This window comes from Enoplosus armatus, chromosome 6, assembly GCF_043641665.1.
Source record: "Enoplosus armatus isolate fEnoArm2 chromosome 6, fEnoArm2.hap1, whole genome shotgun sequence".
Lineage (NCBI taxonomy): Eukaryota > Metazoa > Chordata > Actinopteri > Centrarchiformes > Enoplosidae > Enoplosus > Enoplosus armatus.
In genome coordinates, this window is record NC_092185.1 from 7,136,497 (window position 1) to 7,162,712 (window position 26,216).

Sequence of the window (26,216 nt, forward strand, 5' to 3'; positions counted from 1 at the left end):
GAACTCATTCACTTGAATGCATTTGAAGTTGAGATCACTGCATCGCCATCGTTACACGTGTAGTTTCAGAGCACACTTGTGCATCAAATCAGTGAGACAAAGCGCCCTCTGCTGGCTGTGCAGTGCACGTCAGAGCGAGTTTGTCCATGCGCAGTTAATAGACATCGTCCAACGCCTGCAGGGTATGAAGCGCACTGGACACTGGAGCTACAGTGAGACAGACGCGCGAGTGCTGCACTGTAGTCCGAGCTGAAGGACTGGACCCGTGCAAGAAGTATCATGGCTGCCAGGTGCGTGTTCTTATTTTTGGCCAAACACTAATCTGAAGATGACTTTCATCCAACACTGTCATTTATAGACTAGATCAGGTCTTTGCCTTTGTTCTTTTTCTCTCTCTCTGTTTTCTGTTTGATGTATTTGTAGAAAATGTGTCAAATGTGTGATGTACAGGTTGTGTGGAGTCCTTGCCCTCCTTGCAGTGTTCCTCAGTGGGCTGAATGCATCAAGGTACAGTAGCCAAGAAGAACATTTCTTATGAGTTATTGTGTTTGTCAGTATTAGTCAGTTTTCTGTGTCTCTCCTGCCTGACTTTGTGTAACAGACCAGCTATAAACCAGGAGCTGTCCAATATTTTCAACGAGCTGTGGAGGTTGGATGTGAATCGCATGACGCCTGGGATAGACTACACAGTCTCTGTTCAGGTATGGAGCATGTTCTTATTCATTCAACACTTATCTTCTGTTTTTACAAAGACATATTCTGTGTTTGAACTGTCCAGGGTAGAGCCAGTTTTGTAAGCCAGGGCAGCCATGTTGTCCAGGATCACGCCTCACAGCCTCTGTTCTCCAACGTTAACGAGAACAAACTGGAGAACACAACCACCGTCTCCCGTAAGTGTCTCTCTGAACAGACAGAAATCGTTTTTCTCTCTCTCTGAGCCTAAAGATAGAGCTCATTTGCAGACTTCGCTGTATTAAATAAAAACAGGTCAATCATTTCTGTGCCTGCAGGGTTCAAGAAACTCCTGGACAACTATGAGCGGTCCACAGGCGTGACCGAGCGAGTCACAACAGAGGAGCTGACAGAGATTAATCTCTTCCTGGATGCTGTCTTAGAGACAGACGTCATGAAGGTACATTTGACATGTTACAACCAGTTGCACTAACAAGCCATCTACACTTAAACACTTCCTGGTTTCTACTGAACAACACCTCATTTGTCACACCTGTTTGTCTTCAGCCTGTACGTCTCAGGCTTCTCAGAGTAAGAAGATAATGTGTATAACATTTTGTTCCCCACTGACTGTTTCCGGCATGTTGTTTTCCTACATTTTGTGGCTTTGAGACTGCAGCTGGACTCCAGAGGGAGTTTTTGTCTCTTCCTGCCTCACTGCAGCACTGAACACATGACTTCACGTTAGAGAGGGGAAAAAACATCTGAAACATCTGTGTGCAGCTGTGGAATGCTGCGTTGGCCTCGGCTGGTCTCCCTAAAGAGGATCAGTGGAAAAATGTGGACATGCTGTTCTTGTTGTATGTGGAAGAAAGGCATGTTTGTTAGACGGACCAGAGGACTGTAGTTGACATCAGGACTAAAGTCTTAGCGCTTCTTCTCCAGAGGACAATTACACATTTGAGTATTTGGTTCCCTTCTCACAACAACTATTTAGCTACACTATGCAGTGGTGGGGGAAAAATGCCCTTTTCATGATTTTTTAATCTAAAAATCAGATTCAAAGAGAGACAAAGTGTTGACATGTTTCTAGAAAAATATATACAAACAATGAAAGTAGGAACATTTCAAAGAGGAAATTTAAGAAAAAGAAAATAAAGAAAATGGACACACAGTGAAGATAAAAGGTATAGAGATAAAGTAAGAATTCGTAGCTCTGGGGATTATTTAAGTGCTGCATATACAAGAGTGATATTGTATTATTGTATTGTATTGTTGACCTAAGCTGTCTTCTCCTGTTTTGTTCGTATGAGCCATTTTATGTTGTCCTTCACCAGAGTCGGGTTTGTATTGATGCGTAAGTCATAAATGTGATTTCTCCACAGCGAGCTCATAAGTACCTGGTGAGCAAAGGACAGTCCAGCTCTAACCTGAGGCAGTTTAAGAATCAGCTGCGCTTGATCTGGTTCAACCTCTACCACAGACAGAGAAACACCGGGTGAGAAGCCCAAACACCAGCACATGATGATGTCATGAAGAGCAATCAAGGGATTTACTACCACTGTGTGAACGGTTATATACTTGTTTTGAAGTAACGTTTTATTTTGTGTGGTACTACATTCCCCAGCCTGGACTCCTGTGGATTCGAGCATGTCTTTGTCGGAGAGACAAAATCTGGAACAGAAATCATTGGTTTTCACAACTGGATCCAGTTCTACCTGCAAGAAAAAAACAGCCACTTGGACTACAAAGGATACAAGGCCAGGGACCACGACTTAGTAAGTACAACAGTTCATCAGACAAAGGAGACGCATTTCATTCTGTAACAACATAAACTTTAATATCCACCCGCAAGAACATCTGACTTTATTCTAAATGAACATGCTCGTGTTTCCGTCCACAGCCGGATCAAGACGACCACGTTCTGAACCTCCAGTTCAGCTGGCACGGCTTGGTGAAGCCCGTCGGCAGCGCCTTCATCGGGACCAGCCCTGAGTTTGAGATGGCGCTCTTCACCGTCGTCTTCCTCATGAGCACAGAGAGGAGCACCACGGTGCTGGTCAACGTCGACCAGTGTCAGATGGAGCTGGTGGTCATCAGACACGGACGCTCCCTCGGGACGGCGTACCCCAAACTGCTCAGCAGCAACAACAGACATGTTAGACAGCACTCGCACTGATGTGGAGGATTTTGTGATACTAAGTGATACTTATAATGTACATGCCCAAGAATCTGAGGCACAAATGTACTGTGGTTAGGTTAGACATAGTGCAGGACATAGATTCTCTGTCTGTAATTTTTATCAGGACCATTTTAAACTTGATTGATTTGTCATAAAAAGCTATTTCAGCAGAAGGAATTGATGCTTTTTGAAATCAAATATTTTATTTGTTTATGTCCTCAGTAAATAAAATTACTTTCATTTAACCTTTGTAACTCATGTAAATGTCTTCTTCACCGTGATGTAATGAATGAAGTTGTGAGTATGTGGAAGAAATCCTCAAATCCTTTACAAAGTGGCAATAACATAAGGATGAAATACTCCATTATATTATATTGTTGTACATAATTGATCCTAAAATGTTCCTAAAGGTATAAAAAAAGGACTAATCGTGAGAAATTATTCCTTTAAGAGAGTTACATCATTGATGTATTAGGATATGAGCTGTATTTTAATGCTGCAGCTTTACTATTTCTTTGTTAGAAAGTAGTTCCAATGAAAGCTGTTGACAGCGAGGTCTGCAGATTATTCAGAGCTGAGAGGAAAGTCCAAGCCAAGTCACAAGTCTTCATAAGCAAATTGCAAAACAAGCTGCAAGTCCTTTGGGTGGCTGAATGCTGGCCACTAACAGACACCAAGTTCCTTCAGTACAAAAGTCTAATAAATGAATATATCAGGTGTGAGGCCGTGCAAGGCCTGCCTGTCCCTGTCCTGCTAATGTTTATTGTTCTGGGATTTTATCAGGTGAAAACTTGAGAGTATTTTTGTGACTGAACTCTGACTAAATCCCAAGTCTCGAGTCCACACCTCTTACTCAGAGTGAGTCAAGTTTCTGCGGCAACCTTAATTGTATTGTGGTGACAGCAGAAATTTCAGCAGAGGAAATCTCAAATTCTGGATAAATCAAACCAAACCTATCCGCATGGCTACATACCACCAGAAAATATTTGTACTTTTATTTTAAAGTATTTGTATTTTGCCGTTAGTAATGACAGATGTAAAATAAATGTAGAAGAGTAATAGTAGACATTCACACACGAGTAATACACAAGTAAAGTACCAGTACTTCAAAATCACAACACCTGTCTAAATGCACTTATTTATTTACGGCCTCTGTTTGTGCCACGAGTCTATACTGATGCATATTTTCACTTGACACTTAGTAGTTAACGACATTTACTTAAATACATACACACACGGATCCTCTATAGCCGATTATAGCAGAGGTCAAAGCTACCACAGTCACTAAAAGGGGAACGCTTTCTTTAGTTCCGCTCGCACGGATGTTTTACAGTGGGACACACGGGAGGGACGCATGTTGGAGCGACTTCCGACGCCGTGTATCAACACTGACAGCATGACCAGAGTTTCGTGTGTTTGCCGTTGAACAGTAGAAACAAACATGGAGGTGCTTGGAGGAGAGTTTTGTGACATGACTCCTCAGGAGCTGGCGGCTCCTGTCAACACTGTAGCGGTGAGTTTAGAGGAAATAAAGACAGAAAGTTTCACACCACGAGTACAGAGAAGCTAACATGGTGGCTAGCAGCGCAGAGAAACATAACAAACAGCTTGAGACGCGGCGTGGACGAACCTGAACTTCAGACAGCGCGTCGGTTTTCACGTTTATTCACATTTTGTCAGGTTGCAGCTTGAAGACAGTTTTTAACTCATTGCCTTAAATAAGCAACAGTTTCAGGATAAAAATGGTGTCTGAATTTGCTCTCGCTGCTTGTTAACAACAGAGTAGTGGGGGGGGGAACCTGATGTGTTTTTTTATTTTATTTCTGTTTTACAGGAAAAGTGGAAACTGTTACCAGCCTTCCTGAAGGTAACAGAACACACTTTAATGCACCTGCCATACATTTTACTGAATTTACTGAACTCTAGTCTATAACTCCTCTATCACAGCATATATAGTTTTATGTTGTGATATCAAATTATATATATTTTCTTGGAAATCAGCTGTGAAACTGTTCTTTAATACACTGAATTAAATGCTTGACATGTTAAGAAACCTCATCACGCTAAAATCATACTAAAATACTGATATCGCCTTTTAAACAGTCTCAAACTGCTCATTGATTTGCAACCTTGCCTACAATGGCCTCATACACCCAGTGATATTACAGGGATGGATGCTAAGGTAAACGGTATGGGAGTTATGTTGACAACTTGCAATAATAACTGTAATAATTTGCAATTTACATTTTTTTAGGCAGTTATATTTCTGTTAATTGTTTTTCACCGTGTAACTTATAGTTTCCTTGTTATATTTTGACCTGTTTTCCAGGTGAAAGGACTGGTGAAGCAGCACATCGACTCGTTCAACTATTTCATCAATGTGGAGGTAAAACACGACCCCAACAAGTGTGTGTGTGTGTGTGTGTTACAGCTGCGTCTTGAAGATTGAATGTCTTGTTTTCCAGATAAAGAAAATAATGAAAGCGAATGAGAAGATCACAAGTGATGCTGACCCGATGTGGTACCTCAAGTAAGTCGCATGAACACGGACGACCCACAGACACACATGTAGCAGCTTCTACATTCAGTTTTGAGTTCAAAATATTTCACTGTTTTTTTTCCAGATACCTCAATATCTACATTGGCATGCCTGATGTTGAAGAAAGCTTCAACGTAACCAGACCAGTGTCTCCTCATGAGGTTGTTGTGTGAAGACATCTCTCCGGCTTCCATTTTTCATCATGTTTGACATTAAATGATTAATTGATTGCTTAGAGTAACACATCGATGAATCAATAATTTGAATAGATCATTAGCTGTAGCCCTAACAGGGATATTTGGAGATATCTGAAATATCAGAACACTTCTCTCTGCTGTTGAGATGCAGCTCATCATTCCTGTTTGCTCCCACAGTGTCGTCTCAGAGACATGACCTACTCTGCGCCCATCACAGTGGACATAGAGTACACTCGTGGCAGTCAGAGGATCATCCGCAATGCGCTGCCCATCGGAAGGTATCGTAGTTTGTCTTTTTGTGTCCTACAGCGTCACGTCCTGCCCAGGTGGCTTCATCTCTGACCTTCATAGTCAAAACCTTTCAAGCCATAAAGCAATTTCATCAGTCTCGATCCAACATCTTCTACTCACCTTTACTACCAACAAATGCAAATAAGTTTTATAATTTTGTCCATAATGACAACAAAACAATCAACAGTCATGTACAGTATAATATTATTATATATAAAGTACGCTCTCGTTATTAATGTATTTCTTCTTTTCTCAGGATGCCAATCATGCTGCGGAGCTCAAACTGTGTTCTCACAGGAAAGACGCCCATGGAGTTTGCAAAACTCAATGAATGTCCTCTGGATCCAGGTACACAAAGGGTGACCCTGAATGAGAGCAACAATACTAATCTAATTATTATCAAATCGTGATCGTAATGATTTATATGCACCGTCTTGTATGTCTTCACAGGGGGTTATTTCATCGTGAAAGGTCAGGAGAAAGTCATTCTGATCCAAGAGCAGCTGTCAAAGAATCGAATCATTGTGGAGCAGGACAGGAAGGGTGCAGTTGGAGCCTCAGTTACCAGGTAACAACATCTCCCCTAACCATTAATTCAGTGCAGTGACAGAGTTTCAAAAAATGACTTTTTATTGCTTGACGTCACGGCCACCTGTAGATTAATGGAATAATGTGAAACCGTCGGCAGGAATGTGTATTGGACACTTTAGCACGTGCACGAGAAACAAAACAGGCACCCACTCATTAAATAACTGCTCCATGGCATGGCTAAAGGTCAAAAACACCTCTAATAATTGCAGGGAAGATATATTTATATATTTTGTACTACTGTTTCTTCATCTGCTCTGATTTTTATTGTTTTTTTTTTTATTGTATTCAATTCCAGCTCCACTCATGAGAAGAAAAGCAGAACTAATATGATTGTCAAACAAGGCAGATTCTACCTGAGACACAACACGCTGTCAGAGGACGCCCCAATTGCCATCATATTCAAGGTAAAACATAATGATGATGATGATGATGATGAGCACTGGCACAGCTAAGTGATGCTATGAATCCAATAGGGGGCGCTACAAGACAGCTTGATGATTCTGGATGAAGTTGTTTTGTTGCTGTTGTTGCCCCAGAGGCTGAAGCAAAAGCTTCGGGTTGTTTCCAAAATAACTTTATCTGATTTTGATCTGATCTGACTACAGTTCTCTGAATTGTCTGTAAGAGATGATTTCACACAACATAATTAATATTTGTATTTAGTGGGAGGTTTTGTTGCAGGTTAGTGTGCAGTTAGAGGTCAGTATTTTCATGAATTGATCGGATTCATTTTCATGTGTCGGCCTTTGCTCTCAATGAAAATGTCATTTAGCCAGCTGGCATCATTAACTTCTTTCCCCTCTGTGGACAAATCTCTCCAAACATGTCAACTTGTGAGCGTCGAGTGTCTGGAGCTGAAGTTATTATCTGCAGGACACAGTTTGCGTGCTCGCTCTGTTTGCTGTGCACTTGTATATCCTGGGTGACTTCTTCCCCGTGTTTGGCAGCGGCTGCAGAAACAAATCCGGTGTGGGACAGACGGATCAGTTCCCACAGCTTCACATTTCCATAAGCAAATGTCAGACAACCTTATGACTCCCAGCTCACCTCTCCCTCCTTGTACATACACACTTCTCCTCCTTATGCCTCCTCACTCACCTCCTGTTCCAGTTACTACCTATAAGGGCTTCATGTGATTACATACATTAAATATTTAGGTTATTCTTTATTTTCTCTCTTGCATCTTGCCATCATTCGCATCAAGTGTCAAGTCTTTGCTGTCATTCACACAGGGTATGGGCGTAGAGAGCGACCAGGAGATTGTGCAGATGATCGGTACGGAGGAGCACGTCATGGCCAGCTTCGCCCCGAGCCTGGAGGAGTGTCAGAAGGCCCAGATCTTCACGCAGACTCAGGTGCCTCAGTGGGTCATGTGTGCCAGAGCTGGGTCGAATCATAAAAGTCAGTTTACTAGTCACAGGGAATCCTAATTAGCCTCAGGAGGGAGCTTAAATTCTCTTTTTGTCTGGATGTACAAAGACACTGTAAACTATGTAGTTCTAACAAAACATACGCCTTGATTGCTTGTGCTTTTTGTAAACAGTGTACATCATAGGATGAAAATGAAACTGGGAATCAAAACAAATGATAATACAAAAATAAGTAAGTACATTAAAAAACAAACTTGGTGAGTAGAACCAGAACTTTAGGGGTTTACCTTGATGATACTCGGTTCTGTAATCAAGGTTTTCTCAGCCTGAACTGAGACTTTAACAGAACCTCTGTGGTACAAAATGTGGGTGTGGAGTTTGAACGGTGTGGGCATTGACCAGGCAGGGGTGGTGTGGTAAATAGATGCAATTTGTTGCATTGTGGGAAATGGAGGATCCAGCATTTTATAATTTTGACTCATACAGGCCACTGCTGCATTGATTTTGACAATTTTTTTACTGCTTTATTTTATTTTATTTTTTTTACACCTGTTGGTTAAAGGAGTAGATCAACATTTTGGGAAATACGCTTATTTGCTTTCTTGCTGAGAGTTAGATGAGAAGATTGAAACCTCTGTCATGTCTGTACGGCCAGCAGCTGGTTAGCTTAGCTTAGCACAAAGACTGGAGGCAGAGGGAAACAGTTAGCCTGGCTCTGTCCAATGGTAAAAAAAAAAATCCACCTACCAGCCTCTCTGAAACTCACTAGTGGAGTCTCCATTGGTTGCCTGGCAACCTCATACTGACCACAAGACTCAGGAAGTCACATAGCCCCCTGTAAAATCACAACTTGTCGTTGTCACTGTTTGGTTTTTGTACAGATTAAACAAACAAGCTGTAACATGTTAATTAGTGAACATTAGAGTAGGCAGATTTTGTTACCTTTGGGCGGAGACTAACAGCAAGAAAGTGAATAAGCATATTTCTCAAAGTGTCTAAATATTTCCAAAAACATGTATATCATGACTCGAGAAATGTATGCACAATCACAAACTATAACCGTTCCTCTGTTATGCTTTACATGAGACCAAACTCTCCAGCTATCTAATTTTGTTAGTTTTTAAATGACAGTTTGTTCAGATTGATTTGGACGACAGAAATGTGCAGAATGATAACAAATTACAGTATGATTCAGCTGGAGGTCAATAAACAACAATATTGAATTATCAGCCAGCCCTAATATGCCCGTTAACTTTGTCTGAGCAGGAAGTTGTCGAGTCACAGAAACAAGTGACTCCTGCCTGTTGACAGACGGTATTTTCTTTGTCTCTCTGTGATCAGATGACTAAGGTTTTGTCTTACCAGCCAGTTAAATAATGCTTTTCATGCGTTATTCAGGAGCCCGCATGTTTTCTTTGACATCTTCAGATGAATGCAATTGGCCAATTTGTTTTTCATAAAGATTATGTTGTTAGAAGAACCACTGATGCATTGATAAGGCCATATTTGCTTCCTAGCAACCGATCGCCGCGGCTCTCATGTTCCCCTGTCTGCCAGCCTCCATGATGTCTTTTCATGGTATTCATTGGGTCATTGTATTGTGCACAATGACGCCTAAATCTATATAATTAAAGGCAGATAAGGCTTAAGAAACATTCAGATTATGATAAGTAATCTGCCTTCACCAAATTTGACTGTCATCTTTTTTCCAAGTGATATCCACTGAGACATCAGATTTTAAGACAATGAGTATAATATATTTCTCTGAATTGGATAATAACTTGTTTTTCTGCAAAGTTGCCCTCAGGATATATATATATATATATATATATATATATATATATATATATATATATATATATTTATATTTATATTTCATGTATCATGGTGGACAGGGTGGGTGGTCTTCAGCCTCATTAACCTTTGACCTTTCTATAGTTCTGTAGAGGGCTCCAGAGGCACACTGACTCAGGTGTGTGTGTGTGTGTGTGTGTGTGTGTGTGTGTGTGTGTGTGTGTGTGTGTGTGTGTGTGTGTGTGTGTGTGTGTGTGTGTGTATTATGTCCTTTGTGATTCACTTGACCTCCCACAATCTTATAAATGCATTTTCTGTGCTCCTTCTCTACAAAATTCCTCACATGTTAATCATTTTACAATAAAGTTAACTTCAAACACGCTTACACCAAATGCCTTTTTACGTGCAGCACTTGATTAACATATTGCTAATTTAACTATTGACTATTGATAGAGCTGGACATTGAACCTCAGGACCTTTTGAATACCCAATCAAAGCGTAGAGTTTCGAAAACTGTTCAAAAGTTTCAGGGCCTAGTGGCTGAAGGGTCCTCCACCTTCTCTTTCTCCTCATTATCTGTCACTTTTCGACTGTCTGGTATCAAAAAAAGGCAAAATGTATCTCCCAAAAAAACCCTTTATAAAAGTAGGAAAAGTCAGAATCATAGACATGTTTACTTATTCTTTCTCTGATCCAATATTTCCTCAGCTCCTCAGTATTTAACACCGATGCATCAAGTTGTTTGGAATATTTCTATTGAATGAAAAAAAAAAAGAGTTAAAACATATTTATGCTCTTGTCCCCAGTTATCACAGTATTGGACTGAAACATTTAAAACTCTGCAAAATGCTAATGACTGAATGGCTTTCACTGCTTTACTGGCTAGAATTTGAAGGTTGGGTCAAGGAGGTGCTGAACGGGTGGGTTTGTAGATGAGGTTATACGTTTGCTTTTTGGCAAATGTTAAAGATTTTAAATATAGTTTGTAAAGACGTGTTTATATTCCCCAAACTAAGGAATCAAAATAACATTGGCAGCAGTACTCATCTCTCTCTCTCTCTGTCTGACCTCTGCTGCTCTGTGTTTCAGGCTCTGAGGTATCTCGGGAATAAAGTGCGGAGACAGCGCATGTGGGGAGGCCCCAAGAAGACCAAGATGGAGGAGGCCAGAGAGCTTTTGGCGTCTCTTATCCTCACACATGTGCCTGTATGTTAACAGACAGACAAGCTTCATGGTTTATACTCCATAATATTCCACCAAAAAAAAAAATCATTTTGTATTTTGTCTGTAGGTCAAAGAGTTTAACTTCCGGGCTAAGTGTATTTACCTGGCTGTGATGGTGCGGAGAGTGATCCTGGCTCAAGGGGACAACAAGGTGGACGACAGGGATTACTATGGCAACAAACGTCTAGAGTTGGCTGGACAGGTAAGCCTCTATGCACCTGTCCTCCATGTGGTCTCGTGTACTGCTTGTATAATGCCATATTTAATCCACCATTCAGTCAGTCTTCTTATATTTCACATTACGTGACAAAACCAGTTCAGTTTATTTGTTCATTTGTCACCTGATAAACAGGAAATTATAAAAGAGCCGGACATGAAAAGGCACCCTGTTGACCTGGGTCTTTATTCATTTCATTCATTTCTGTCAGCTGGAAGGTGTTTACTACCTTTCCTTTACTCGTAGAGCCACTAGAAAACAAAACAGGCTTGATGCTTATTAATAATACATGCATAGAAAAGTACCAGTAACGCTCACATGCTTTAGTGCGAATGGATCACAGCACTGGAGCAGAGGACAGCGGCTGCTCCAGCCCTGATCTCTCACCTGCATCTTTGTTCCTGCCTCCTTCTTTTAATAAGACTCTCATTATTTTCCCTCAGCTTTGTTTTTTGCTGTTTTGTTTTCACGCCCCCTCCCCCCTCCCCCCTGTATTTCAGCCTGGCTTTGTCAGGAGAGAGATATGCGGTGGCACCAAAATCCAGAGGCTGTGGAAGCATGGGGATTTTTCAGCACCGTGACAATAGAATTGCTGCCTTGACTGGAGCGATTGAGCTAATCCGGAGGCCCGGCTCTGATAATGTAATTACTGCTGTCTTAAGGCCTTTAATTTCCCCCCCAACCTGCTCTGTATAAGGAGCAGGAGATGGGAGGAGGGGGGTGCACAGAGCCCTCTTTCAATAGGGGGCTTACACATTAACAACGCCAGCAATCTCCTCACTCTCCAATTATGGTTCCCTGACATTCAACTAATTGGCCTGGCTGCGCAGCGGAAGCTTAATTTCTTTATTAATTTTAAGCAGCGCTGCCTGTTTGTTTTGATGTATGCTAATGCACAGGGTGGGTGGGGGCTGTGAGAAAGGTTGCCTACTGTAGGCCTGGCAGAGGAGGACAGGGACCTGGGACGGAGGCCAGGTCAGGCTTATCAGTGAGCCGGCACACCTGGTTATTAAATCGGACTCTAAACGCACCTCAGCGCTGATTAGAGGCAGGAACAGATGTAGGACTGCGTGAAGACACAGTGACGACTCCATCTCCGAAACGATTGTTCTCACTCAACAGCTGGTTTGGAGACTTGACAAGTGAATAATAGCAATCAAGAACGTTCTTACTGATGGTGGTGCGTCTTTGTCCTTTCTAGCTCCTGTCTCTTCTGTTTGAAGATCTGTTTAAGAAGTTCAACTCTGAACTGAAGAAGATCGCCGACCAGATCATCCCCAAGCAGAGAGCAGCCCAGTTTGATGTGGTGAAGCACATGCGGCAGGATCAGATAACCAACGGCATGGTCAATGCCATTTCCACGGTGAGACCATAAATATAAAGGATGCACCTCTCCTCTGGAGGAACCTGGTTCACATCCCTACAAACATCTGGCCTGTGGACAGAGTTGTGAAGTACGCTAGTAATTAGATATGTTTTTAACTTTTTAAAATGTCGTTCGTTTTACTACTTTTTAAATTAATTTTACTTACTTACTAATTATATGTATAGTGTGATTAAAACGCCTAAAGTGAAGGTTTAGACAGTTGTATCCCATGGCCTTCTTCAGCTGAAGAAAGCTTTGGGGATAAGTAAGTAAGTGTACCATTAGTATAGTTTTATTTTTTACCTATTAAACATTTTTCCATTTGAATGGGGATTTACTTTTGAATAATAAAGTCGCAACTAATCAAACTTTAGTAGCAGGTAGAAGTAAAGTAACATGATAGTTTGAAATCTGTGGAAGAGGTAAAACAAAGAAGAATCCGTACCATTGCTATTATTATTGTTGTTGTTGTTGTTGTTATTTTGTATCAGGTCTTTGTAAATTGGTTGGTGGTTATATTTGTGTTTTATTTGTCCATTCATGTATGATGCTTTTTTCAATACACAACTGAAATTAAGTGATCTATATATTAGAGCTGTATAAAGACCTCTGAACAGAAATCCCGTTTGCGCTCAGAATTTAAACATCTGAGCTGAGACACACTTCTACATGCCACACATTTTTCTGACTGGCGGATGAGTCATTGCATGACTTTGATGTGTAGCGCAGCGGTTCAGTCACAGCAACACTGTAATCACAGCACAATGATGTCAACAGGTGGAGGTTTTAAAAGTCTGTAGTAATTCAATCATGCAGACCCTCCAATCAAAAAGCTTTTAAAACACCAGCATGCTTGTTTTAATATAATACAATAATAAGTAAATATGATAATGCTAAATCTTTGAGTTCAGTTTTTACTTTTTAGTCATGAAAATGTATTCATAGGCCAAATAATAAAGAATAGTGAACTTCCGATCCACAGGGAAACTGGTCTCTGAAGAGATTCAAGATGGACCGTCAGGGCGTCACCCAGGTCCTGTCTCGTCTCTCCTATATTTCGGCTCTTGGCATGATGACCAGGATCTCCTCCCAGTTTGAGAAGACCAGGAAGGTCAGCGGGCCGCGCTCCCTGCAGCCGTCACAGTGGGGCATGCTGTGTCCGTCTGACACCCCTGAGGGAGAGGTGAGCGACACACCTGACCAGTGAGGAGGTCATACTAACAACACGCCGGCTGGTCTCCATGTTGAACATCTGCTAAATGCTGAAATGAGTTACTGCTCTTGTTGTGGAGGACAGCCGTTTTAAAATGTCATTAGATGTCCATTAAGTAGTTGTAGATTGGTTTGACGTGGTTTTCACAAAGACCTGTGGCGCAGTATTCTTGTGTGTTATTCTGTGTTAATACAGAGAAACAACACAACATCATTTCTGTGTTACATGGTTTAAATGATTGTTTGTAGGCCTGTGGCCTGGTGAAGAACTTGGCTCTGATGACCCACATCACCACCGACATGGAGGACGGTCCCATCATCAAACTGGCCTTCAACCTGGGAGTAGAAGACGTCAACCTGCTATGTGGAGAGGAGCTCTCCTACCCGAGCGTCTTCCTCGTCTTCCTCAACGGTAAAACTCCTCTGAACCAGTAGAGCCTAATAAATAAATAAATAAATAAATAAATAAACAGAGAGAGAATTAACACTGGATGCTGTTGCTTTAGATCACTTGAAAGGAAAGTCTAATCCTCCCTGTTTTTGAATGCATTGCTTATGAACATGAAGGGAAAATATTCTGCTTAGTTTACAGAAGGCAATTTTGTATTTTGCAGGGAGGCTGATAAGTCATTAATTTCATGGCAGCAGTAGGTATTATTCTTGAGTCAGAACTTGGCCCCTTAATTACTGTATATGTTTGTCTCACCACTGATAACTGTCAAATTATATTAGCTGCCATACCATTTAATTAGTTGATAGCAGCAGGTGTCAAAGCCCTTCAGAGTGTGTTCGCTGCAAATGTGCCCTCACACAGAGGCAGAGAACAGTGTCTCCTCTGTTCTCCAGTCATTTGTCTGTCAGACCTGATATGAACAAACCCCTGCAGGCAGTTGGAGCTCTGCTTTCACCAGTCGCGGAGGTTCAGAGTACACTACTGTATTACACACGCTGTTTCTCTGTTTTCTTCCCATTTCAAGTTTGTTTAAAGTTTTTAACTCATTATGTGCTGCTTTTCCTTGTCTTATATGATAGTAAACACAATATATTTGCAATTCAGACAGTCAGACGAGACAAGTAATTTGAAGACCTCACATTTTTCACTATTCTGACGTTTTATAGACAAGATTCATCAAGAGAAAGTAATGGACAAATTAAACGATTATGTAAATAGTAGTTGCAACACAATGTTAGACACAAACTGGGAAATACAAGCAGGAAACGAAAACATCTGACAATTATTAAACAATAAAGAAATGATCAACATCCGCTGGCTTCAGATTATGACATCCAGAAACTCACACCAATTCATTACTGGAAATTAAAATGAAGCTGCAGGTTGCAGGATGAAATATATCTTCTATATGTAATCCTGATACCAATCTACATGGAGAGGTGGTAGTGGGTAATACAGTGTTTCTGGAGTTATGTAGATATGTCAAACATTGTCTCTGTCCGTCTGTCTGTATTATGTCAACAGGTAACATTCTCGGTGTGATTCGAGATCATCCTAAACTGGTCAGCACCTTCAGACTGATGCGCAGGGCGGGTTTTATCAACGAGTTTGTGTCCATCTCCACCAACTTGACCGACCGCTGCGTCTACATCTCTTCTGACGGAGGACGTCTCTGCAGGTGGGGAAGTTTGGACCTTTTACACAAGGCATAAACAAACAAATAAAAGGAAACATTTAGTTATCATATATTATACCCAGGTGTTTGTTTGATGCATTATTATACATTTTTTTATACAGGAAATTTGAACTCTTTGCTGAAACAATAACCTTTCAGAAATGCTCATTCCAATGTGGGGTTGGGATGTTTGTAAAAAGCCTCTCACTAGTAGTTTGACAGTGTCTGTGTTGTTGTTCTCCTTCAGGCCGTACATCATAGTGAAGAGGGGACAGCCGATGGTGAAAAACAAACACATTGAAGATCTGTCACAGGGCTACAGGTGAGGCTGGAGTCAGGAGAACTATTTAAGAGTTTTTAACAGCATATTTGTTTGCAGATAATCATATATATTAAAAGAGCAGATTGTTGGATTTAGCTTTTCGTATAACTTGTCATCTTGATTTTATACTTTTGAAACACTTTTCTTGACTCCAGAACCTTTGAAGACTTTCTGCACGAGGGCCTGGTGGAGTACCTGGATGTCAACGAGGAGAACGACTGTCAGATCGCCCTTTATGAACACATGATTAGCAAGTGAGGAGCATGTGATTCACCTGCCATATTGAGAAAATGGGAAAAGGCTCTCCTGATATGTCATTCAACACGCTGGTTTCACTGCTTCTATTATTTTTATTTTTTTATTTCTGTAGAGATACAACACACTTGGAGATCGAGCCCTTTACGTTGCTTGGGGTGTGTGCTGGCCTCATTCCCTACCCCCACCACAACCAGTCACCCAGGAACACATACCAGTGCGCTATGGGCAAGCAGGCGATGGGTAAGACTCAGCTGAGCAGGTAGCTTCAGTCGGCAGGCAGGTCATTAAACTGTGAAGATCTCAAATCCTTTCTCAAACATCCTCCACACAGCTGCGGTGTTTACTTCTGCGCATACATACAAACAAACAAACACAGACACTGACAGTAATTTAATCTTACATCAACACTATTCTTAAGCTCGCTAAATCTGCTGGTTCAGAGTTTAGAGTTTTATTTGCACAAGTTAGAATCATACAAAAGGACATTAGAATAACAAACACTATAGATACAAGCAGCCTGCTGGTTCGTCTCCCCCAAAACTCTGCTCCTGCTCTACTTCTTGTCAGAATACATTTGTACGTGTGATTGAGTGTTTTTCTTGTGTGTGTGTGTGTGTGTGTGTGTGTGTGTGTGTGTGTGTGTGTGTGTGTGTGTGTGTGTGTGTGTGTGTGTGTGTGTGTGTGTGTGTGTGTGTGTGTGTGTGTGTGTGTGTGTGTGTCCGTGTGTGTATGCGCATGGACATCAAACATGGGGGCGCTTGCGTAGGTTCTCTATTGTGCTGTGTGTGTGCGGAGGCCCTTTCCCTGCCAGTCACCCAGAGTGTCATTAGCAATTCATTGTGTCTGCTCTGGCTGTGCTCAGGGGGTCAGTGTGCTCAGCTGCGAAAGACCACAGAGTGCGCACCCGCAGCTCCTTGGTAACCAAAACTTCCCCAAACGGCCCTGCTAACATTCGTAAGAGCCGCGGTCACCCCCACCCCACCGCTTTACCTCCGTCCGTCCCTTCCTCCCCTTCCCCCCATTATTACAAAAACAGACTGGAACTATATTTGGCCCAATATCCTCTGCCTTGTCTGTTTTGTGTGGACGGCCCTATACATGTGCAAATCTGGTTGTGTGGCTCGGGCCTATTATCACAGACTCTGTGCTTGTAGCCTGATTGTGAAGTAATAGCATCTGACAAATGTCAAGGCTTCCAGGGAGGCCAGGCTTTCTGCCATAACTCCGCTCCCCTGAGATGGTGCTAACCAGGCCCAGCCCCGCCCCGCCCAGCAGGAGGGTTAAACACCTATAATCTGCTAATAATAATTGATTTATTGAAGGTTATACACATTGTGATCAACACTAATAAGATGATGCCATATCAAAGAGTAAGTTAAAGAAGTAAAATCTCCATACACTGCAGAACTCATTCATCTACTCTGCTCTCTCCAGGTACTATTGGCTACAACCAGAGGAACCGTATCGACACTCTGATGTACCTGCTGACATACCCTCAGAGGCCCATGGTAAAAACAAAAACCATCGAGATGATTGACTTTGAGAAGCTGCCTGCTGGTCAGAACGCCACTGTGGCTGTGATGAGCTACAGCGGCTACGACATTGAGGACGCTCTGGTCCTCAACAAAGCCTCGCTTGACAGAGGTGAGAGCCGTCTGTCTGAAAATGGCAGCGTGTCGTCGGTCTCACGGGATTTTTGATCAAAATGTTGCTTTGGATTTTACGTCTTCTATTACGACATATTTGTTGTTGTTTCCCTCCAGGATTTGGCCGGTGCCTCGTCTATAAAAATGCCAAGTGCACACTGCGGCGTTACACTAACCAGACCTTTGACAAGGTAATGGGGCCCATGCTGGATGCTGCCACACGAAAGCCCATCTGGAGGCACAGCATCCTGGATGCTGACGGGATCTGCTGCCCCGGTGAGTACAAGCAAGACTGGAAGAGACCCAGCATGCCTTGCTGCTCTTTACCAGATTCTACCGCTCCAATAATGTGACTCACTGTATCATTATTAACATTCTTCTATAACTGATACATTAATTTGAGGGATTTCATGTGTTTTACAGGTTGTCAGTTTACTTTGCTGGCATTGGCTGGTTACTGATGTTTCACTCAGTGAGCAACTCAGATGCCTACTTGTAGACGGACAAGTAGACTTTTACAGGAAAAGAAAGGAGCCTGAAGTATCCATTTATTGGGGTCTTTGAAGTCTCTCAGTCTTTTACTGACTGATGGCATTACAACATTAGCAGAGTATCCGGCTTTCTTTATTACAGCTTCATTTTCTGTTGAAATGCACACACCACGACCCAATGAAGACACTATCATGGTGCAATGAGTTGATTAGCACACCAAAAAAAAAATGTAGCACCAAAATTCCTTGTAATGTTACTTGGCAATAAACAGTTTCTGATTCTGATTCATGTGCTTCCCTACATTCAGTTGTTTGAAAGTTTGATCAGCAAGCACTCAAACAGTGAGGCATCCAAAATGCCCACCATGCTGAAGAAGCCAAGTTGTACATATTGTTTTAGAGCGGGTACTTTTGTAGGCAGAGTGATATTCTGGTCATCATAGTCACAATAAACAAGAAGTGTTCGTTGTTATAGAGCATGTGATATCGTGGCAGGGCCATCCTAACACTGTGACGAACTGTGTGATGCATCTTGTTGTGTGGCCCAGGTGAGAGAGTGGAGAACAAGCAGGTGTTGGTGAACAAGTCCATGCCAACTGTCACCCAGACACCACTGGAGGGCAGTACCCAGCCAGGCCAGCCCCAGTACAGAGACGTGCCCATCAGGTGAGAGCTCTTCAGCTCCCAACACCACACCACACCCACCCCAACACGTTCACCGTGCCCTCAGCTTGTGTTGCCTCACTGGTGATCCTCCTGTTCAGCTCCTGTATGTAGACATTTTGATTTCCTGCTGTAAAGAAACTCACTTCGGCTGTTCTCTCTCTCTTTTCTTTCTGCAGCTATAAGGGCTCAACAGACTCGTACATCGAGAAGGTCATGATCTCGTCCAACGCTGAAGACGCTTTCCTCATCAAGATCCTCCTGAGGCAGACCAGGAGACCAGAGATAGGCGACAAATTCAGCAGTCGGCACGGACAGAAAGGTGCCAACCTCAGCACCGTCACACCGGCTTCTCTCCGAAAAAGGGCAGCATGTTGATCTCAAACCTAAATGTGCACAATACAGAGGGTTGTGTTGATGTTCACAGAGCCCCAAATTTGAACCTGTCATGAAAGATTGTAGACGACTGGAAAAAAAGAAAAAAACACTTTGGTCGTCTCTGTGCCGGAGCATTTGTTGAGTCACGTCCCAGTGGCTGTTGCTCTGTCACTGCCCCCCTATCCTCATCTTTCAAGAGCTCTTTACAATTAATTGGCTCTTTGTCCTGTGCCAGACTATGCAAATTTATTACACCCCAGCAGTATTCTGCTGCTACTGGGGAAAAAGTGTTTACAACCTCCATTGTTTTGCAGCACCTCCCCTATAGAGGGCTTGTATGATGTTTTAATCAAAAAGCTAACTGGCGCCATGCATAATTTACTCTCCTCATTAACGTGGTGGCCACTGGGCGGTCAGCTCAGGATGGGACAATGTCTTCTGTCTCAGATAGTGACGGAGAGAGAGAGGGGTCGCCAGGGGGTTAGTTGTGGACGGAAAAGTCCCAGATGTGCAACTGATGTACGGCTAGTTTTTAACAGGAGCTCTTTGCAGTCACATTGAGGTGTTCTCAGTTACTTTAGAGTTGAGAAATGCTTGCGAAATCTGTTTTCCTCTCCAGTGGGGTTTTGTTTTTGTTTGTAGAAATAACCACATTTTCTTGTTTTACAAATATTTTCATCAGAATCCTTAACTGAATCCCAAATCAAGGTTTCATTATTTTATTAGAAGTGAATTTTGGCTGCAGCAATAGATCTCCCAGCTACTCATGACTAGTCTCATAAGTCCTGGTCAGCAGAGCAGAATAAGTTAATTATTTACCGGTCACACACACACACACACACACACAGCTGTGGAGGTGGGGGAGGAGGTGGAGGGGTTGTCAGTAGTAGGGGCCCATTGTGCGAGCCGCCAGCATGGAGCTGTATGAGCTGTGATGGAGGGCTCTGGACCCTTGCTGTTGTCTTGCCTTTCTCTGCTGATTTCATGCCTCTTTTATCATTCACTTTCACACAAAACAAACAACACCGAGGATGTCTGCTATGGGAACTAGTGTCTCTCTCTCTCTCTCTCTCTCTCTCTCTCTCTGAACCTTTCTGTTCAACTTCTCCTCCATTTTCCACTTTCTTTCCTCCTCCTCTCTTTCCTCTTTCATCCTACTTTTACCCTGATATTCAAACCTTTTTTTTTTTTTTGACTGCCCTTTTCTTTCTTCTGATTTTCCACCTTTTCTTCCACTCGCCTTTTCTCTTTTCTTTTCACCTTCTTCCTGCTGTTGGATGACTTTCCAGTAAATCGCTGCACTTGTTCCCAGTCAACATCCTGTTACTGCATCCTGTAAGGCATCAACAGTCTGCTGTGTGGCTCACTGGTCGGCTAATAGTGAATTTTCCCCACGTGCACGGATTCAATTTCTCCTCTCTAGTTGATCCTCCTCCACTTCCTCTGAGTTGAACTGAAAGTCATGGATGTTTAATCCCAGTCTCCCTGTCAAGCTAAGCACCTTTCTCCACTTCCTGCTCCCCTTCTCTTCTCTCCTCCTTTCTCTTTTTTTTTTTTTCTTTTGCAAATGGACCTACAATCTGTTTACCCTGGCCAGGGAAGAGTGCTTCGGCCCCTCTGCAAACATTTGCACTCACACTTAAACTCCTGGCTACCAGGGCGCTTGTCCCCCACGTCATGTGAATCAAAAGACGACCCTGTCTGTCCACATGAGAATGGAAATGACATGCTCAGCCAGAGGTCCACACCAAGCCTCCCTGCAGCAATACACAACAAAAAGTTTCACTAGAAGGTTTTTAGTCAGGTTAGTGGGCAAAGCTGATTTTTGACTTTTTGGTTAAAGATGAAGGCTGCAACTAACAATTATTTTACTACGTGCTGTCTTCAAATAGCTTGTTCTGTCCAACAGTTCAGTGGAAGATAAATCACTTAAAAGTGTTTGTTGAGCTTCATCTACAATACAAATACAGTCATACTGCTGTGTGTGCATTGACTTCAATATGTTTTTTTCCCCTGTGTGTGTGTGTGTGTGTGTGTGTCAGGTGTTTGTGGCCTCATCGTTCCACAGGAGGACATGCCGTTCTGTGACTCGGGCATCTGTCCAGATATCATCATGAACCCTCATGGATATCCCTCCAGAATGACGGTACGACTCTTCTCAACTGTGGAAGAACACGAAATCATGTCATTGTTTTGTCTATAAAATGTCAGAAAAGAGGTTATAATGCCTGTTATACTTTCCCACAGCCCAAGGTGACATCTTCACATGGCTTTGTTTTGTCCAGAATCCAAAGATATTCAGTTTGATATCATTTATGACAAAGAACAGCAGTAAATGTTCAGTGTTTTTGTTTTAAAAGTGACTCAAATTATTATTAAATTATCAAAATAGTTGCCGATTAATTTCCTGTAGATTAATTGATTTAATCATTTCAGCTCTAATATTCTGTGTAACGCATGTCAGGCAGGTCAAATAATTTTTGCGGTGGAAACTTGGTAATTTGACACCTATTCCAGAACCTGTAGCTGTTATTTGTGATCTTTGGCTGCGAGTTCAGTCTCTGTGTTGACCGTCGCTCTTCATAAGTTTGTGTCGGCTCTTCTGAGACAAAACCCTCATTATCCCCGCTCCTCTCCTCTCTGGGTTATCATTGGCTTCCAGAGCACACGTCCATTGACGCCGCTAAGCAGCAATCTTACTGTTCACAAACAGATATTTGTTGCTGCGGAGACGGCTGCCAGCGAAGCCGCCGCCCTCAGCAAAGTGTGGAAGTTTTATCAAACATGCACAGTACATCTGAACTGTAGGATGGTGCTGAATGTGAATGACATGAAACTTGGCCCCGCTTCTGCCTCCTTTTTGTCCCTTGCACTGTAAAAACTTGAGTGATCTTTACTGCTGAAGTTGTCAGTGCCAGCGTGTTTGCTTGCTGTGGTTGTCATGGAAAAGACTCAGAAATGTTTGGCTCGGGAGGATGTTTCTGTGGCCTGAGAGTGAAATGAGAGTAGGTGTTTCCTTTTATGTGATGGGGTCAGGGGTCCTCTGGGTGCGACCTCGGTGGAATTGTTGAAATCAGTCATCCTTAGATTGCTGGTCCCACCCCGAGGGGTACATGTGTAATCTAATCTCACCCACAATATCAACATTTGGTGCCAGGAGAGAGTGTAAATCACAAAAGAGTTATGGTATGAACAGAGCCATTGTTGCATGTCTGGACTTCAAAGAGTGTGTCTGATTGTGTCAGGTGGGAAAGCTGATTGAACTGCTGGCTGGGAAGGCGGGAGTCCTGGATGGACGGTTTCACTACGGTACGGCCTTCGGAGGCAGCAAAGTGAAGGATGTGTGTGAGGATCTCATCCGTTATGGGTACAACTACCAGGGCAAAGACTTTGTCACCTCGGGAATCACTGGGTAATGAAGAGATCATGTTTCATCCCATTAGACACGATGTACACATAAAGGTAGCTTGTCATGGAAAATCATAATTTCCAACATATTGAACCCTTGATGTCATGATTTCATGGTTGTGCAGTTGTGAACAAAGACTGTTTTAATAACTCTTCAAATAAACTGGGATACCTGATTCTTTATAAGTTAATTATGCAAGAAATTATCAATTATCTATATTAAATTATCTTTCTCACAACGTCCATAGTTGCTCAGCACTGGAACATGCTGCTCTGGGCTGCACATCATGCATGGGTTTTGTTCAGAGACTTTCACATAACTTAGTTTTTCTTTACTGTTTCAAATCTGCCTCCCTAAAAGAAAGAGAGGGATCAATCGATCAGCGTGTTTTATTTGTAGGACTACAGTTCCTGCCTTACTGTTGTTTTTTCGTTTATGATTTTCCTACAACATAGCTTGTAAAAGAATAGCATCTTGGCAGCCAACTGTCAAATGTAGGATGTCTGAGCTTCCAAGAGACACCTGAATGCACCATCGTCATCAGGATGTTTTCAGCATCAAGTGTTTTTAAAGCAGCCCCTGCTCCCTTACCATGAGACAATAACACAACTTTGATTAATAGATGAATCCTGCAGTCTGTAAAAAAAAAAAAAAAAATGAAATCATGACAAAATAATTCAAATTGTTGGACCAACAGCCAAAATCCCCACAAATGTTCATTTTAAAATCATATGAAACAGAGAAGCACAGCAAATGTTTGGTATTTTTTCTTGATAAGTGACTGTTGTTATTGTTATTATGTTATTGAATCATATCCTAATAAAGAGATTCTGTATTTAGTGTTGACTGGATTTGTATGCATTAGCTTGATAACTGTGTGCGACTGCTGTATTTCCCTCAGGGAACCTCTGGAGGCTTATATCTACTTTGGGCCGGTGTATTATCAGAAACTGAAGCACATGGTCCTCGACAAAATGCACGCCAGAGCCCGAGGCCCCAGAGCCGTTCTCACCAGGTAAAATCAACGGTCTTATTGTAGTCTGTGTTCGTATCTGTATTCCTCTAGTGAAGTTGTTACACCTCTTGGGACGATATCCTTTACGAGATTGTGCCTGATATGTTATCATTGATGCAAAATTACAAAACTGCTCCGACACAAAGCAGGTGGAGTAACAAACTATTGTCCTCTGTCTTACCTGTTTGTATCTTCTGAATGCGTCTGTCCCGCTATCAGGCAGCCTACTGAGGGCCGCTCCAGAGACGGAGGCCTGCGTCTGGGCGAGATGGAGCGCGACTGTCTGATCGGCTACGGAGCGAGCATGTTACTGCTGGAGCGCCTCATGATCTCCAGTGACGCCTTTGAGGTGGACGTGTGCGGACAGTGCGGCCTGTTGGGATACTCTGGGTGGTAAGTTGAACGCTTCTGTTGACAACTCCGTAAAACACACAGCATGACCTTTTTTTAGTAAGCACACCTGGAACAATGGACGTCAGAGCTTTGGACGCTGTAACTGGGCTCTCATTGGCTACTTGAATGGATATTTACATTAGGATGTGTTACAGACTGAATCTATAAACTCTGCAAAGCATGGGGTGACTGTCTGACCCACACAAGTCCTCAGATCTGATGGAAGTACAGTCATGATTCCTCTGTTTCTTATCTTCCAGGTGTCACTACTGTAAGTCTTCTTGCCACGTTTCCTCCCTGCGTATCCCATACGCCTGCAAGCTGCTGTTCCAGGAGCTGCAGTCCATGAACATCATCCCCCGACTTAAACTGTCGCGGTACAATGAGTGACCAGGACAGGGACAGAAACACAGTCAGTGTGAGTGAAAGGTTTAGAGTTAGAGATGTGATTTACTAAGTCTGAAACAGATTCATGTGTAAAAGAGATTCGAGCTTTGAATGAGCAGAAAGAAAGAAAAATTAGTATTTTGACATTTTTGTTGGTGTTCATAAACCAAAACAATGTGACGTTTCTCATTTATGTTGATACTTTCTCACCGTTTTCTCCCTTTTTGTATGTGTACATAATAAACACAAAAAGATAATTTCACAATCCGCTGCTGTTTGTGGTACTATTTGATTACTTTTAGCCTTTCCTGTTTAATTACAAATATTAAAATATGTAAAAGCTCTCAAATCTAAATACAGCATTTGATCAAGCATGAAAAAATAACACATGAAGAACAAATAGCAGTAGTCCATGAACAGTGTGCATCATTTTACTTCTTAAAAAGACAAATTGCTTTTACGTGTTTTAGCGCTTCTATTCTTCATGTTTGGTGAAAGAATTTCAAAGGAAAAACAAGTATTTTAGATGGTTAAATGTGTCTTCCGTTTTCAAAAAAGAGCTAAAGATAATCCAGCCACGGACCTTTGTTTCATGTCCCTCTTTCTCTCCGTCTCGACATTTACTGTCTGCTTCTCTACTGTACTCTGCCGAATAAAGGTGAAATGCCCAAAATGGGGTCCATGGGGTCACTCATGGTGCGTTCACGTGCTGATAAAAGCTCCAAATTGTGAGATTTGACATTTGGCTGCTGAACTGCATTTCATTCACGTTCTAGTTATTTTGTTTTAAATTCAACCTCGAAAAACAAAAGAAAACGTGGACGACATGAAGATTTGACAGCTCGTCACATTAAAACCATTCAGCTGTTAAATGTTGTTGTTGTGCTGCAAGAGTGAATGTGTAGCAGAGTGATGGATCAGTGCATCAACATCCCAACAGGAGTGACAACATCAACAACAACAGACTAAAAATACTAATTATTTATGAATAGAATGATTATTTTCCTGTAGCAGTTATTCTGACGATTGTTTTTGTGATTTAATTGATTAATCGTTTGGTATATAAAAATGTCATTAATCACAAAGCCCTTGATAATCTCATCAAATGTCTTTTTTTGCTTTTTTTTTTTTGCGACCAGTAGTCCTGAACCTGAAGATATTCAGTTTACAATCGTAAAAGACAGAAAAACGGCAAATATTCACATTTGAGAGCCGCAAATGGGACATAGAGTCTCAAAACGACTGTCAAAATAGTTTATTAATTAATTCTGTCAATTAACTAATAGGTGAATCAACTAATCATTGCAGCTCTATAGTTTTTCACAGCTTGCTATAACATAAGATAACACCACAATATCGATGAGCAATAACACTGAATTTTCCTACAGCTCATAATAAACTTGATATTCAGGTTAAATATTTCCACATATTTGCTGTTTGGTTCGTTGGAAACGAATTATTCATAAAACCGTCAAAGGTAGTTTTGTTTGGGGTGTTTTTTAGATTTTATTTACAACCTGAGCTGCTTGAAGGTCCTTAGTAGATAGCATGTACATTTCACATGACAAGCAGACAGCTGGATGCTACATACAACACAATGTGACGACATCTAGCTTTGAGTCGTACTCCTTTAAAGCGATGCCTTAAAGCCCCCAACATGTCATATGTAGCGTAACCATACCCCCCACTCGCACATACACACACAACTCAATTGGGGCCTTTTCACTGAACAAAAGCAGTACACATCCGTTTGTGCGGGCAGAGTGTGTGAGAATAGGAAGGGTGGAAGAGGCTCTTTTGGTGGCTGCACCTGTCCTATTTTATGAGGCTCTAATAAGCAGATAACAGGATGAAAAAGAAAGGACGTTCACTGAGGGAGACGCAGACTCCACCTTCTCCTTATTTCACTGAAATTAATTAGATCCTCCTTTGAGGTCACGGCTTCGCACTAGCCGCCATGTAGGCCTTTGA

At 42.0% G+C, this 26,216-nt stretch overlaps 2 protein-coding genes across 2 annotated transcripts; both read left to right on the forward strand.

Moving 5' to 3' along the window:
* The first annotated feature begins 189 nt into the window (after nt 1-189).
* Nucleotides 190-3,099, forward strand: endouc (endonuclease, polyU-specific C). Its single transcript, XM_070907582.1, has 8 exons — nt 190-290; nt 451-507; nt 602-701; nt 779-890; nt 1,011-1,132; nt 2,058-2,170; nt 2,300-2,450; nt 2,576-3,099. Exons 1-8 carry the CDS (start codon nt 280-282, stop codon nt 2,849-2,851), a joined length of 942 nt encoding a protein of 313 aa, XP_070763683.1. The 5' UTR covers nt 190-279; the 3' UTR covers nt 2,852-3,099.
* Nucleotides 3,100-4,295: 1,196 nt separating this feature from the next.
* polr3b (polymerase (RNA) III (DNA directed) polypeptide B) lies at nt 4,296-24,451 on the forward strand. Its single transcript, XM_070907154.1, has 28 exons — nt 4,296-4,367; nt 4,689-4,721; nt 5,184-5,240; nt 5,320-5,384; nt 5,479-5,554; nt 5,768-5,868; nt 6,138-6,229; nt 6,332-6,449; nt 6,768-6,876; nt 7,705-7,827; nt 10,726-10,842; nt 10,928-11,062; nt 12,279-12,440; nt 13,426-13,626; nt 13,905-14,067; nt 15,133-15,286; nt 15,531-15,605; nt 15,761-15,859; nt 15,976-16,103; nt 17,298-17,507; nt 17,627-17,785; nt 18,549-18,666; nt 18,843-18,985; nt 21,084-21,187; nt 22,287-22,453; nt 23,352-23,465; nt 23,685-23,858; nt 24,119-24,451. The coding sequence occupies exons 1-28, from the start codon at nt 4,296-4,298 to the stop codon at nt 24,246-24,248; spliced, it is 3,399 nt and encodes a 1,132-aa protein (XP_070763255.1). The 3' UTR covers nt 24,249-24,451.
* The last annotated feature ends 1,765 nt before the right edge of the window (nt 24,452-26,216 follow it).

Coding starts and splice junctions, on each gene's coding strand:
- endouc (XM_070907582.1), top strand. Junction 508..601: donor AGTGGGCTGAATGCATCAAG/GTACAGTAGCCA, acceptor TTTGTGTAACAG/ACCAGCTATAAACCAGGAGC. Junction 1,133..2,057: donor TAGAGACAGACGTCATGAAG/GTACATTTGACA, acceptor ATTTCTCCACAG/CGAGCTCATAAGTACCTGGT.
- polr3b (XM_070907154.1), top strand. CDS start 4,296: ATGGAGGTGCTTGGAGGAGAGTTTTGTGACATGACTCCTCAGGAGCTG. Junction 6,230..6,331: donor TGAATGTCCTCTGGATCCAG/GTACACAAAGGG, acceptor ATGTCTTCACAG/GGGGTTATTTCATCGTGAAA. Junction 18,667..18,842: donor TACAGAGACGTGCCCATCAG/GTGAGAGCTCTT, acceptor TTCTTTCTGCAG/CTATAAGGGCTCAACAGACT.